We start from the raw sequence: 12,536 nt of genomic DNA, 5'->3' as shown, positions 1-12,536 counted from the left end.
TGCTCATTTGCTGGGGTGGGGGGAGGGTGTGTGTGTGTGTGTGTGTGTGTGTGTGTAATTTAATAGTTGGGTAAAAGACCAATCTTTTTTGTTAGTATCAGTCATCATTGTAAACAGCAGCTGAGTAGATTTTGTGGCTGAGCTGATCTATTTTCACGAGTTTTGCAAATCTGGTTTAAAAAGTTAATTCCCTCCTGCCTGTTCCTCTAGTAAAGTCCTTACCCTTTAACATTAATCACAGTTAGTTACTATGGAGATGACTGTGATATAAACAGAGGATTATGACTTCTGTGAGAAATAATACTCTATACTTAATGTTTAAATAACTCTTTTCATCTTCAAAGCCTTCATAAACATTAACCAACTAATTAAGCAATAAGTAGCCAGGGTCAGATGAACTCTGAAAAACAAACAATTGTTTCAATGCAAATGTCCATAATTTAAAATACATAAGCCCTATCATGGAGAAGGAGCTTCTGCAGCTGCTGGCTGACAAATCTCCATGGACCCATCCATGTACACGACTTTCCATTCACTATGGGAAATGCTTCCCAGCAACAGCTGCATATGCCAAGTTAGGCAGTAGATAGTCACCTATAACTGCTTCCTCCTTTGGCGTGGAGTCTGACTCTCCCAATCTGAACATCAGGTATTATAGTTGATCTCTTGGGAGTGGCCTCAGGGTTTCTGAGTATATGCTGTCTTTTTCCCTGTAGAAATAGGTTTGCCTCCTGCCCTGTCGTCATCTTGGTCTTTATGCCGCTTACATGACTCAGAATGTCACAGATATGTTTAATTATGTGATGCTTAATTGAATCCCGAAGAAAACAAAGTGGTGATAAACCAGAATTGTCTCTAGCTAGAACCAGTTAAAAACAGACATTGTGTTTGGTGCCACAGAAAAGGGTATTTATTGACTTTGAACCTAGGTATACAATCCTAGTGTGTGAGGTAACCCAGATAAAGGGTTTTAAAAAGATTTAACAGGTGAATGACACTATTTTGATACGGTATCAACCCATTATGGCTGTGGCTGAGTGATATCTTTACCAAACCAGGAAGTGCCAGAAGATTTCACAGAGGATAGCTAACCAAGTTTTGAAATCCAGATTGTTGCTGCAGAAATCAAATTAATAGATTTTTTTTCCCCCCCTAGCCTGTCTGATGATATTGTTATTGGAGGTATCTGTACATATTTATTTTCATCAGTTGTGCAGTTTACCTACTAAAGTGGACAAGTCACTTCTATTAATTTTGTTTTAAATGTCAGAATACTGTAATTTTGAAAAGCAGCTGTTGCTTGTGTGCAGTATCAATTCATATATTTTCAGTGCTGTAACATTCCATTGAATATACTCCATATGTTGTAGGCATACCATACACAATCTTTTATTCAATATAATTTTACATAATAAGAGTTAATTTATGTTGTACTTGATCTCAAGGACCTTAGATGATGATAATGCTGGTATTGTGTCTGTGCGTACTGTTCTCACTATGCATAGTCTTGGCCAAAGGTTGATGCTGTAACAGTTCTGAAGGTGTATTTAAGTATTAATGTTTTGCCTGGATTATGCATACAAAGATACTGAACAGTGATACTATTTTATTTGAAATAAGTTTGTATTAGACAATATATGACATAAATTTAAAAATATAAAAATTAAGTAAATGTTCAAGTAAAATGAAGGGAATAGAATTAATTTTGTTAAAACAGTCCATCATGGAAGTCTGAGGGTAAAGCAGAGCTGAAGTCACCACTCAGTATATCAGAAGGAAGTGTAGTATTATAAGGTCAAAACCTTGATTGAACAAAGTACTTTAAACATACTTAACTTTAAGGTTGAATAGTTCCATCGTCATCAGTTTCACACTGTCCTTAGATTGCTCACATGCTGAAAGTTAAGCACATGCTTAAGTACTTTGCTGAATTGGTGCCTGAGTGCACGCAGGGAGCCAATGAAGAATTCTTAAGTTCTAGTCCCAGCTCTGACATTGCAGTCTTGGGTAAGTTATTTCCCTTTTCCAGTTTAGTGTCCCAAACTGTTCAATGGCATGTCAGACAGTTAATCTGTTGCTCTTTGTAAAGTCTTTGAATATGTAAAGAACTACATAAATATAAAATTATAGCTATTTAGTTTACTTATACAATCTCGGATCAGCTATTGATCTAGCATCTTATATGCTAAAGTAAGATTTATGGACAAAATGGTATCATTAACTCATAATTTCCATGCATTTAGTGGTGTAAGTCAGATTCTGAACATTTTTAAAATAAATTGTAAAGTCAGTGCTCTGGTGCCAATGTTTGTTTCAGTTCATGTATTTGATGCCATGGCATATGGGCTGTTTTGCATATTTTAAAAGGGCTTTTGTTTTGATGTATAAAGTTGACCTATGTTTAATTCACAGCCAAACAGTGATGATAGCATGTGTGAGCCCTTCAGACAGAGACTTTATGGAAACTTTGAACACACTAAAGTATGCCAATCGGGCACGAAACATCAAGAACAAGGTGATGGTTAATCAGGACAGGGCTAGTCAACAAATCAATAGTTTGCGCAGTGAGATTACACGGCTTCAGATGGAACTTATGGAGTACAAAACAGTAAGTAAATTAGAGTTTACTAGGGTTTCTTTATTTTAGAATATCACTAACATTTTGCAACACATTTTTCTATTAGCTACCTCTACTGCACACAAGTAAAGAATAAAATATTACTTGTGTAGTACTTGGTGGCATCCCAAATTTTACCCTCAGATATGAATGTATAACTACCATTGATGTCAGTGAAAGTTTCATATCAGAAGGCAGAATGTGATCTTATAACATATACAGAAGTGACTTCATTCACCACTGAGCTGCAGGGTTAGATTGCACAACCGTTTAGGATGGCACATGAGTATGAGTGTCATTTTTTAGGAATGTTGTGTTTGGTTAATGATTTAAATACTTATCATGTGCTTAAAGCAATTTGTATTGGTTGAAAATTTGCCTCCTAATTCTGGAGATATCTGTGCTGGTTTGACTGGCAAGAAAACAGATCATGGGTTATGTTAGGATCCCCCCCAGTCCTTTCAATTCTTAGTTCGCTGACAGAAGCAGAAGTCCAGAGGCCAGCAGCAGGCAATACGACAGGTTAATTGGGATCTTTTTAAGCAAGCATCCATTAGGACCCCCCAGTCCTTTACACCAATACATCTTCCCCCCTACTTCTTGTTTTACCTCCGTTTTTATAATGTATCTTAACCAATCATTTCTTTAACAATATTACAAGATGATTATTTAACCAATCCTAACATATTGTAACATAATTATTTAACCAATCATATCCCACCACCTTAACTGATCACACTTAGTTATTCAACAGACAGAAACAATCAAAGAACCAGACAGAAATCATTCAAATAGATGATAGAGAATTGGGTACCATAAAGACCAAACAATAAGGAGTGTAGATTTTACAACCACAACTGCTAAGTAATTCTTTTGCCACACAGAACGCTATCAAACCTAGTTTCCTTTAAACATTCTAGGATAGTTTCTTTATCTGGAGGTATTAGACTGGATCACCATCTTAACAGCCTGGTATTAGATGTTATGTTGGAATGTGCATATGTGACTGCATGCTTCCCAGCTTAGGCCGCCACTTCTGCATCTGAGCCAAAGTACAAGGCCTCAGACTGTGACAATGAGAGAAGGCCTGTGGTTTTGATTTTGTTTTATACCCCTATAACCTGCTAAATGATAAGGATGTACTTACAAAACATGGGCCTTTACAGGCAGGCCTGAATCTCTATATTCTATATACTAACAGGTTAAATGCTTTGCATAGTGTTCTTGAAACAGTGAAGTAAATTCTGGACTCTGGTTTTTAAAACTACAGTGTAAGTTATACATGTTGAATACTCATACTGTACTATACCTAATTATGCACGTATACCTATTGTACATTTTTATACATTAAATTATACCTAATTATGATACATCTGATGAAGTAGATTTCTGCCCATGAAAGCTTATGCCCAAACAAATTTGTTAGTCTTTAAGGTGCCACAGAACTCTCGTTGTTATACCTAATTAGTATTTTTTAAGCAACAAAGTATAAACATTTCCAGCAAATATACTGCTATTAAGTTTGTATACCAAGCAGTTTCCTTCCTTGGTTATGATTATGAAAAAGTGTTTTTGTATTAATAGGAAAAGGAATGGATTCCTCATTCCCTCACCCACTGCTAATACATGTTCTTGTGGCTTGTCATAGGCTGAGAGAATTATGTAGGAACCTGTTAAAATAATGGCAGGACATAACTGTTTTGAGAAACGTGCATATTACATTAATCTTTGAAAGAATGATAGCTTCCGCCTTGGAGTGTCTTTGGAAGTGTGTGAAATTTTAAGTGGACTGTCTTTTCTGAGTTGAATGAATGTGTGTTTCAGCATTAACTAGTAATAAATATATTTCCTCTAGGGCAAAAGAATTATTGATGAAGAAGGTGTGGAAAGCATCAATGACATGTTTCATGAAAATGCTATGCTGCAAACAGAAAATAACAACCTGCGTGTAAGAATTAAAGCAATGCAGGAGACTGTTGATGCACTAAGAGCCAGAATAACACAGCTTATGAGTGATCAGGCCAACCAGGTCCTTGCCAGAGCAGGTATTGTGTACTTTTTAAAATTGAAAACTGTCAAATACATTTATTAATGAGGCAGCTCTTGCTTCACAGTTCTTGTAGGCTCCTTAGGGCAGAAAATGCAAGAAAAAGTTCACTGTTAGTTGCCTTCATTATATTACTTTGAAATTTTATTAGTGGAAAAGTTGTTTAAAGCCCCAATTGAGCAGACCACTTAAGTATGTGAGTAACTTTAAACATGTGAATCGTCCTACTGGATGGGATTACTCATGTGTTTAAATGCTTTGCTTTGGATTGGGGCCTAGATACAGAATGGGTGGACATAGTCTACAACATAAGAAACCATGACAAAGTGTTTGAAATTGCTTAATCTACTGCTCGTTTTGCATGTTGCCTTAGAGAACTCTGAGGAGCTATGTACATATCCTGCATTATTACATTTATGATCTATATATTATCAGCATTAACTAATGCATTATTTAAACTTAACTTTTTCTAACTTGTGACACAAATGAGGAAGCTTACATTTCAGACTGGTAACTCATTGTAAACTTGCATTCAATAGCCCTACCTACACTTGGGTATCATTTAAAAAAAATTCCATAGGTTCAGCTGAACCAGTGTTAGGACATCCACCAGTTCTAATGTAGATAAGGCTGCAGTGACTACACCCATTTTACCACTGTGCTAATTAAACTTGCTTTTCAGCATACCAGGCACTCGTCTACACTAGGGCTCCTGCTGATTCATCTGTACTGGTGTTAAAATGATGGGAATTTGGGGGAGAAATGGCTGCCCATTCCTTAACCAAGGTGTTAGCCTGGCTACAAAACATCTTTGAAGTCCCCTGTATGCATGTCAATTAAACTTCTGGGGACAGAGCTGTTTCTGCTGGGGCCAGTTTTATTTCTAAAGTCTCATTTACGTTGGCCTCATAGCTATCTTTTAAAGGCGTGGTGCATACACAGTCCTATGAACTGCTGCATAATATGGTTTGTCTGATTTGGTGTGGATGTGACCAATTCCATATTAAAACTTAGAGAAGCCTCAATTTTCCCAGATATAAAATTGCAGCCAGCACAGGGAGATGAAAGCAGGTTTGGAAGTTACTTTCCCCCTTGTCTCCAGCGACGAGGTTGTGCAATTTGGAAAAGTCCACATTTGCCAAGCTATTGGGAATCAATGTGCATATCTGTCGTCTGTTGGTATTGATGTCAACATCAGCAGGAATGGAGAAAAGAATGAAAATAAATTGTCAAAATTAAATAATAAAGTACATTAACTAAAATTGAAGGACACAGAAAACAGTGAGTTCCTCTAAATGGAAAATTTTAGGCCAAAATCACAGGGGTTGTTACTTTAATCTGACCATCTCAAGATTTTTGATATCTAACCACCTTAATGTTACATCTTCAGCGAGAATGATATTTAGTTGCAAGACTGGTACCTGTTCAGTGTGACACACTACTTACGGAAATATAGCTCATTACTGTAAGCTCCTCATTTCCCCAGATATTTTAATTTCCTTTTGGAAGGAACAAGGTTGGTTGTAAACACTTATCAGATTATTGATGATAGATAGATATATTTTTTGCAAATGAGAAAATGTAAAGTGGGAAGCCCAAATCACAATGTATTTTAGTATTCCTATTTCACTGCAGCCATACTAATTTAATGTGCATAAGTTGTTACATCACTTTCTCTGTCTCTCAAAGGAGAAGGGAATGAGGAAATCAGCAACATGATTCATAACTATATCAAGGAAATTGAAGATCTCAGGTACTTGTACAACATGCTCTGGTGTTTTGCGCCATTTTTATGAGGGGCGGAGGGAACCTAAATTGCTACTTATTATATGATTGACGTGGACTAAAATGAACATCGGAAATAGCTTTATAGTTTAGCAGAACCTAGAAATTTTGTATAAGGACTAGTATTTGAGAAAATACTTTTTAAAAAACTTGATAATGAAGTAGAATCTAAAATAATTAATGTAAATACACAGTATTTTTAAAGGAAAACAAAGATTAGTATGAATTTGACTGGTAACTTTTTTTAGACTTAACCTCACTGTTCCTTAGTGGTTACCTTGCAAGTTGTGATCCAGCCCAGTTCCCATGTAGCATTAGTGAGCTGGTAAGGTCAAGGTACGAAATGGTATGATTTCAGGAAATATCAGTTATTTTTCTTAATATTTTATATATGTTGTACAATGATTTTCAATTTTGTTTAAATTGAAGACAATTTGGTTCAGGTGCTATGAAACTATATTCTTTATACAGTCATAGTATTTATAACTGCATGGTATCTCAGTGCTTTTTTAATGGTTTTGTTTTATTTTGTTAGAGCAAAATTATTAGAAAGCGAAGCAGTTAATGAAAATCTTCGACGCAGCCTGTCAAGAGCTTCAACAAGACCATCATATTTTGGAGGCCCTTCAGCATTTTCTGCTTCTGTGCTTTCTTCAGAAAAAGAGACTTTGGAAATTCTTGATATAGCTAAGAAGGATTTAGAAAAACTGAAAAAAAAAGAAAAGAAGAAGAAAAAGAGGTAGCATTTAAAATCCACGTTTCAAAATGTTTTAAAAGTTTGTATACAAAGGGGTATATTTTAACCAGTAAGCCTTGAAATGTATTGCACAGAATCTAAGTTTCTGATCCCGCAAACACTTAGCACATACTTAACTTTTATGCATGTGTGTTTCCAGTGACTTCCTTTCTATAAAGTTAAACACACAGTATTTTAGAATCAAGGCCTCCGTCCTAGTGCAAGTTTCTATCATTTGAAACTCTGAATAATTTTGAAACTATAAAAGCACAAATAATCTATGTATTATTGTCTTCACACAAGTCTGAGATTTCAGTCAGAGAAAATAACTATTTTGTATACTTGGTGTTGAAACAAAAGGAAGTAGCTTGCTCCAAAACAGTGATTCTCAACCTGCAGCCCAATTAGCGCACAGCTGCAGCCCTTGTGACATCCTTAGGGCCATACAGGTAGTATTGGATCTGGCCCACAGCGGTAAATAGGTTGAGAACCACTGGATCCTGAACAGCTGTTGGGAATTCCATTAGTAGCTCTTAAATGGCTTCTTTTGCTTTGTACATCTTCAGCTCCTATCCCTGTTTGAATTCAAGACTTCCTATCTCACTGTAACTTCATGCTTCATTGTTTTCTATTAAATTTCTAACTTACTGAAATGTGCTTTGACATTGATATAAATGCCTGTTCAGACAGCAAGGATCCATTCATTTTGATACATTGATTTCTCTAAATAGCGAATAGCTAGGGCCCTACCACATTCACAGCCACGAAAAATGTGTCAGACTATGAAATCTGGTCTTTTGTGTACTTTTTTCCTATTCTTCAGAGCTGGTGGATGGAGAGTGGTGGCTGCTGACTGGGTGCCCGGCTCTGAAGGCAGCACCACACCAGTAACAGCACAAAAGTGTATGGATGGCAATGCTATTGCCACCATACTATGCGTGGAAGTACTGGTGGCTTGGTATGGTGACAGTAGTATTGCCACCCATACTTCTGCTCTGCTGCTGACAGAGGTGTTGCCTTCAGAGCTGGCCAGCCAGCAGCCTCCACTCTCTGCCACCCCACTCCGAAGGCAGCACAGAAGTAAGGGTGGCAATACCGCAACCCCCTTTTTTAGCCAGTTTGAGAAACGCTGAGTCTTAAGGACTTGACATGCTTGTAATTTGCCATTTTTAAATACATATTTATGGTTTGTTACAACACCATGAAATTTCAGATTTAAATATCTGAAACCATGAAATTCAAGGTTTGAAAAATGCTGTAACTGAAATTTCCAAAAATGGACCGTTAATTTGGTATGGCCCTACGAATAGTCCTCTTTTCTCTGAAATCTTCCTGTTTCTGATTTATGTTTTTATTGGCCATTGAAACATATACAAATAAGTTATCAATAATTTTCATAACTTTTCAAAAAATCTGCTAAAATATGCAATATACAGAACTCTTATTGACTTCGATAAGGAGGATCTACAGGATTGGGTCCCATATCTATAAAAGCTCTAACCATAAGTGGTGACTGATAAAACACTGACTGTTGGTTGTAGAAATTTACCCTTTCTAATGGTCAGTAGGTTCCTTTGTGCCTACTTCTGCAGTGAATTTTCAAATTTGTTTGGGGTTTTTGTACAGACTCCTGTAGTCCTCTTTGATGTCTTTTTAGGGACTTGATCCTGGAAGGTACTGAGCATTGTAGTCCCAATCCAGCAAAACACTTCAGAATGTGTCGTGAATTTACGCACATGAGCTGAGGTGTAATCTTGTTTTAAAGTTTAAATCACTTTGTAAGTGTTTTGCTAAGCTAGAGCTTTACAGGGTCACACCCATAAAAGTGTGTATTGGAGATGAAGATAAAGATGATAAAATCCTATGGTGCCAGAGCTGGTCACTTGAAGGTTTCAAGGAAACTTTACCCCATGTACAAAATTATGCAAAGGGACATGCACTTATTTATTTATTTTTTCCTTTTTCTGAAGTCTCTGGTATTAGCCATAGCTGGCAGCAAGAGACTGAACTCCAGAACTGGCAAATTGGCGGGTGTAAATCTGCTTAGGTTGCTTATCAGGGCATATGTTCCTATATGTTTTATACATGTATGGCATGTAAATCATGTCCTTGTTTAATGCCTAAGCAATAGAGTGATTGTTGTAGCCTCCTTATTGTGAGGTTCAGAAAACACTGCATCTGGGTTCACTTTAATCATCCTAGCAATTATTGAATGTGATAATGGTTTATTAATACCTGTATGGTTTGTGTCGCTATCTATATAAAGGAAAATTGGTGGCTCATACTGCTTGGAATAATAGCTATATAAATTGTTGGTGCGTGCCCAGGAAAAACCCCTTGAAAAGTGAGGAACGCTAGGGCTTGGGGCATCATACAGGTATGATGTGATATTTCTTAGCTGTGGACTCCTCCCATCTACATAACGAACTGCAGAATGGGTGTTGGGGTAGCGGTTCCTCTGTTTGTTCCACTCCAATTTCAGTAGTCCGCAATGGATTAGCTAATGTATTATAAAGGGACAAATTGCCTTGAGGTTTGCGTGGGGATTCTTTCCTCTTCTCCTACAGGCATTCAGCTTCTCTAACTGTACTGTACCTTCTTATGGATTTCATTCTTTTAAAGCTGCCTGACCAGCACAGCGCTTGTATAGCATAATGTTCTGAAGATTGGATTAGTAAGTCTAGTTACTAATACTGTCCCACATGTCACCCAGTGGTGCCCACGGCTGTACGTACCTTATTCAGGGTGTGTATCATTGGCTCTCAGTGAAGAGCCAGCAGATGCCACTTTCCCTCCAGGCCGTGCCTGAGACAGCAGCATGGGTGGCTCTATAGCTGGGGACCTGCCACTCAGAGGAGAAGTGTTTGGACTAAGATACCCACATTCCCACCCAATGCAGCTCGGGGAAGTTCCAGGGCCTCCCTTCTCAGCCCACAGAGTTGGAGCTCAGGCAGGGGCTCCTGTGTGGTGGAAATGCAGGCTCTCTAGCCCACTACTCTCTGTGTGGGTGGCAAGGCTGCCTATGCTGCTGTCTTGGAAATGGTCAGGCGGAAAGGCAGCAGCTGCTGGGTTGCTGTTCGCATCAGAACAAGGGGAGGGGCTGGGTCCCCTACTCACCTTGTTGGACCCCTGTTGCTGCCTCCCTTATGGTCAGTGCTGCTGGCATCCCTTCCTTTCCCCAAGGCTGAGGGGAAGCTCTTCACTGCTGGACTGGCTGAAGGTTCTGAGCATGTGCCCTGACTGCAGTGCAGTGACTGCCTGAGTTGGAGGAGGGGGAGGATGTGTACCATTTGAAAAAATTCTGAGGGTGCTTTGTGTCACATAGGTCCTGGAACTAGGGATGCTGGCTTGAAGTGGTTTCCATTTTATACATGGTTAAAAAACAGTTTGATTCAGTAGCTCTCAGCACCCCCACTATAAAAATTGTTCCAGCACCCCTGCCATCTCACCAATTTTGATACAATACTTTTCTAGTCACACAAGTCAGCTGATGCGTCATCTTAAATAGGTGTTTCTAGATCACTGTCAGGTAGCCTGAAAATCTGCTTGTATGCCTAAATGCCAGTTTTTAAATGAGCAATAAGTATGCAGTGCTTTGACTATTTAGCCCTTGATGAGCATCTGTCACAAAACTTATTAAATTCAGAAATATGCTGAACAACATGGCTGGTGGAACTGTCACATATCTGAGAGTAGTGTTCTCCAGTCTGCGACCTAATCTCTCAGTTCCTGGGCTACATTTACATTGCCTCTTTGACTTTTTAGTAATTTTTACATACTTCATAATCTTTTTGATGACTATACTAACTGTTCTTGCACTAGTATTTATTGCACTAGATTAGTGATATAATTAAACAGGGATTAGCGTGGGTAGGTCCCAGTTGCTTCAGAAGGAAGGTATCCAATAGGAAAGCATTCCAATAAATGCTGTAACTCAGAATTAGTTCATAATTTGAATGTGAGATCAAAATTATAAAATATTTTCAGTAATTTAGGGTATTTCTGCATTTGAAGTCATTCACACATCTCCTTGCTGTAATACATCTCTCATTTTAAAACATTACTAGTATTTTTTTCTCATTCCATTGCTTCTAGTGTGTACTTTTTTGTTGCTATTATACATTTTTAATCCAAGAGTAAACTATACTATTTTGTCTTAACACCTTTAACAATCCAGCAATTGCAGTTTGCAGATCTATAGATGGGTTCTGTTCATAATGTATCATGTATGGTTTTACTATTAGAAGTGGAAGTTTTCTGCATGTTGTTGTTGTTAATGCAAAGTTTTATATGTAGATGCCTGTAGCATATTATAATATAACATTAGTATATTCTTTTAGTGTCCTAGTACATAGCTGTGGATATATAATTTGTTAGCATGGTTTAAAGGCAGTACTTTTTGATGTTTTAAAACAATATTTTGTTAATGGCCTCCTGTGCTGATTTAAATGGCCTTTTGAAGAGCAAAAGAGAAGACATACTTATCTTTGAAGACAGTATTTTTAAAAGCTAATTAGAAGTAATTCTCAAATTAAAATGTTTTTTTTCCCAACAATTCCTCACTAATGCAACTTGAAGTGTAGACTGCTACAGTGCTTTACAATGACAGATTGGTTAACCTCAGATACTAGAAACACTGTCTAGGGTACACTGCCTCTTTATTGTCTGTTTACTCTCCAACTGCACAAAATGTATTGCCTTTTTACTGTTCGTTGTCTTTTGATGGTATCTTTTTAAATTTCATTTTAAAATCCACAAGCTCATGTATCATTTTTACCTTCTTACCACTTCCGCTTTCACTGTCTGGTTTGTCCTTCATTGGCTTGGCCTTCCAATACTGTACCTCCTGCTTTTGAAGGCTACAGAAACTTGAGGAAAGCAATCAAGAAGAAAGAAGGTTGGAATATTTCCCAGGTTTTTAATTAAACTGTCATTTTAAATTAATTTAGTTGCCATACATGACAAGACTATGAACTACTCTACATGTATCTATGAATCTACTGCTAGCAGACAGTATCTGTCAATTTACTGCTAGCATATAGAGTGGTTCATTTGGGGCTTTTTAAATCAACGCTTTTTTTTTTTTGTTTAAACAGGATGAAACATACTGTATGTAATTGGGGATTAAGGCTAATCTTGGGCTTTTGCCCTGTTAGGCTAGTAGTGTTTGGGGGGGGGGGAATGCTTCTAGTCTTTGAGGTATGTCTATAATACACAGTAGTTTTGGCAGCGTGTAATATTCATATAGCTACACATGCAATGAAAAACAAGCTGTATCCACCCTGCAGCGTGCAGCTGCTTGTCAGTGAAAGACTCCAGCAGAGCCCTTTCACCACAAGGTGGGCAAGCAG

At 37.6% G+C, this 12,536-nt stretch overlaps 1 protein-coding gene across 9 annotated transcripts in view; it reads left to right on the top strand.

Annotated features, from left to right (window-relative positions):
- The window catches only part of KIF21A (kinesin family member 21A), a 131,192-nt gene that overhangs the window by 65,350 nt on the left and 53,306 nt on the right, over window positions 1-12,536 (top strand). For all 9 annotated transcript variants that reach the window (XM_067564423.1, XM_067564421.1, XM_067564427.1 and 6 more), the window contains exons 8-11: window positions 2,413-2,608; window positions 4,473-4,662; window positions 6,354-6,417; window positions 6,985-7,188. In XM_067564423.1, coding sequence (XP_067420524.1) covers window positions 2,413-2,608; window positions 4,473-4,662; window positions 6,354-6,417; window positions 6,985-7,188 — 654 coding nt within the window. The remainder of the gene's footprint in view (window positions 1-2,412; window positions 2,609-4,472; window positions 4,663-6,353; window positions 6,418-6,984; window positions 7,189-12,536) is intronic.

The sequence above is a fragment of the Emydura macquarii genome, unplaced genomic scaffold, assembly GCF_026122565.2.
Source record: "Emydura macquarii macquarii isolate MOO-44397 ecotype Brisbane River unplaced genomic scaffold, CSIRO-AGI_Emac_v2 contig_2636, whole genome shotgun sequence".
NCBI lineage: Eukaryota > Metazoa > Chordata > Testudines > Chelidae > Emydura > Emydura macquarii.
The sequence above is the reverse complement of the archived record's forward strand: the minus strand, read 5'-3'. Positions and strand labels throughout refer to the sequence as shown.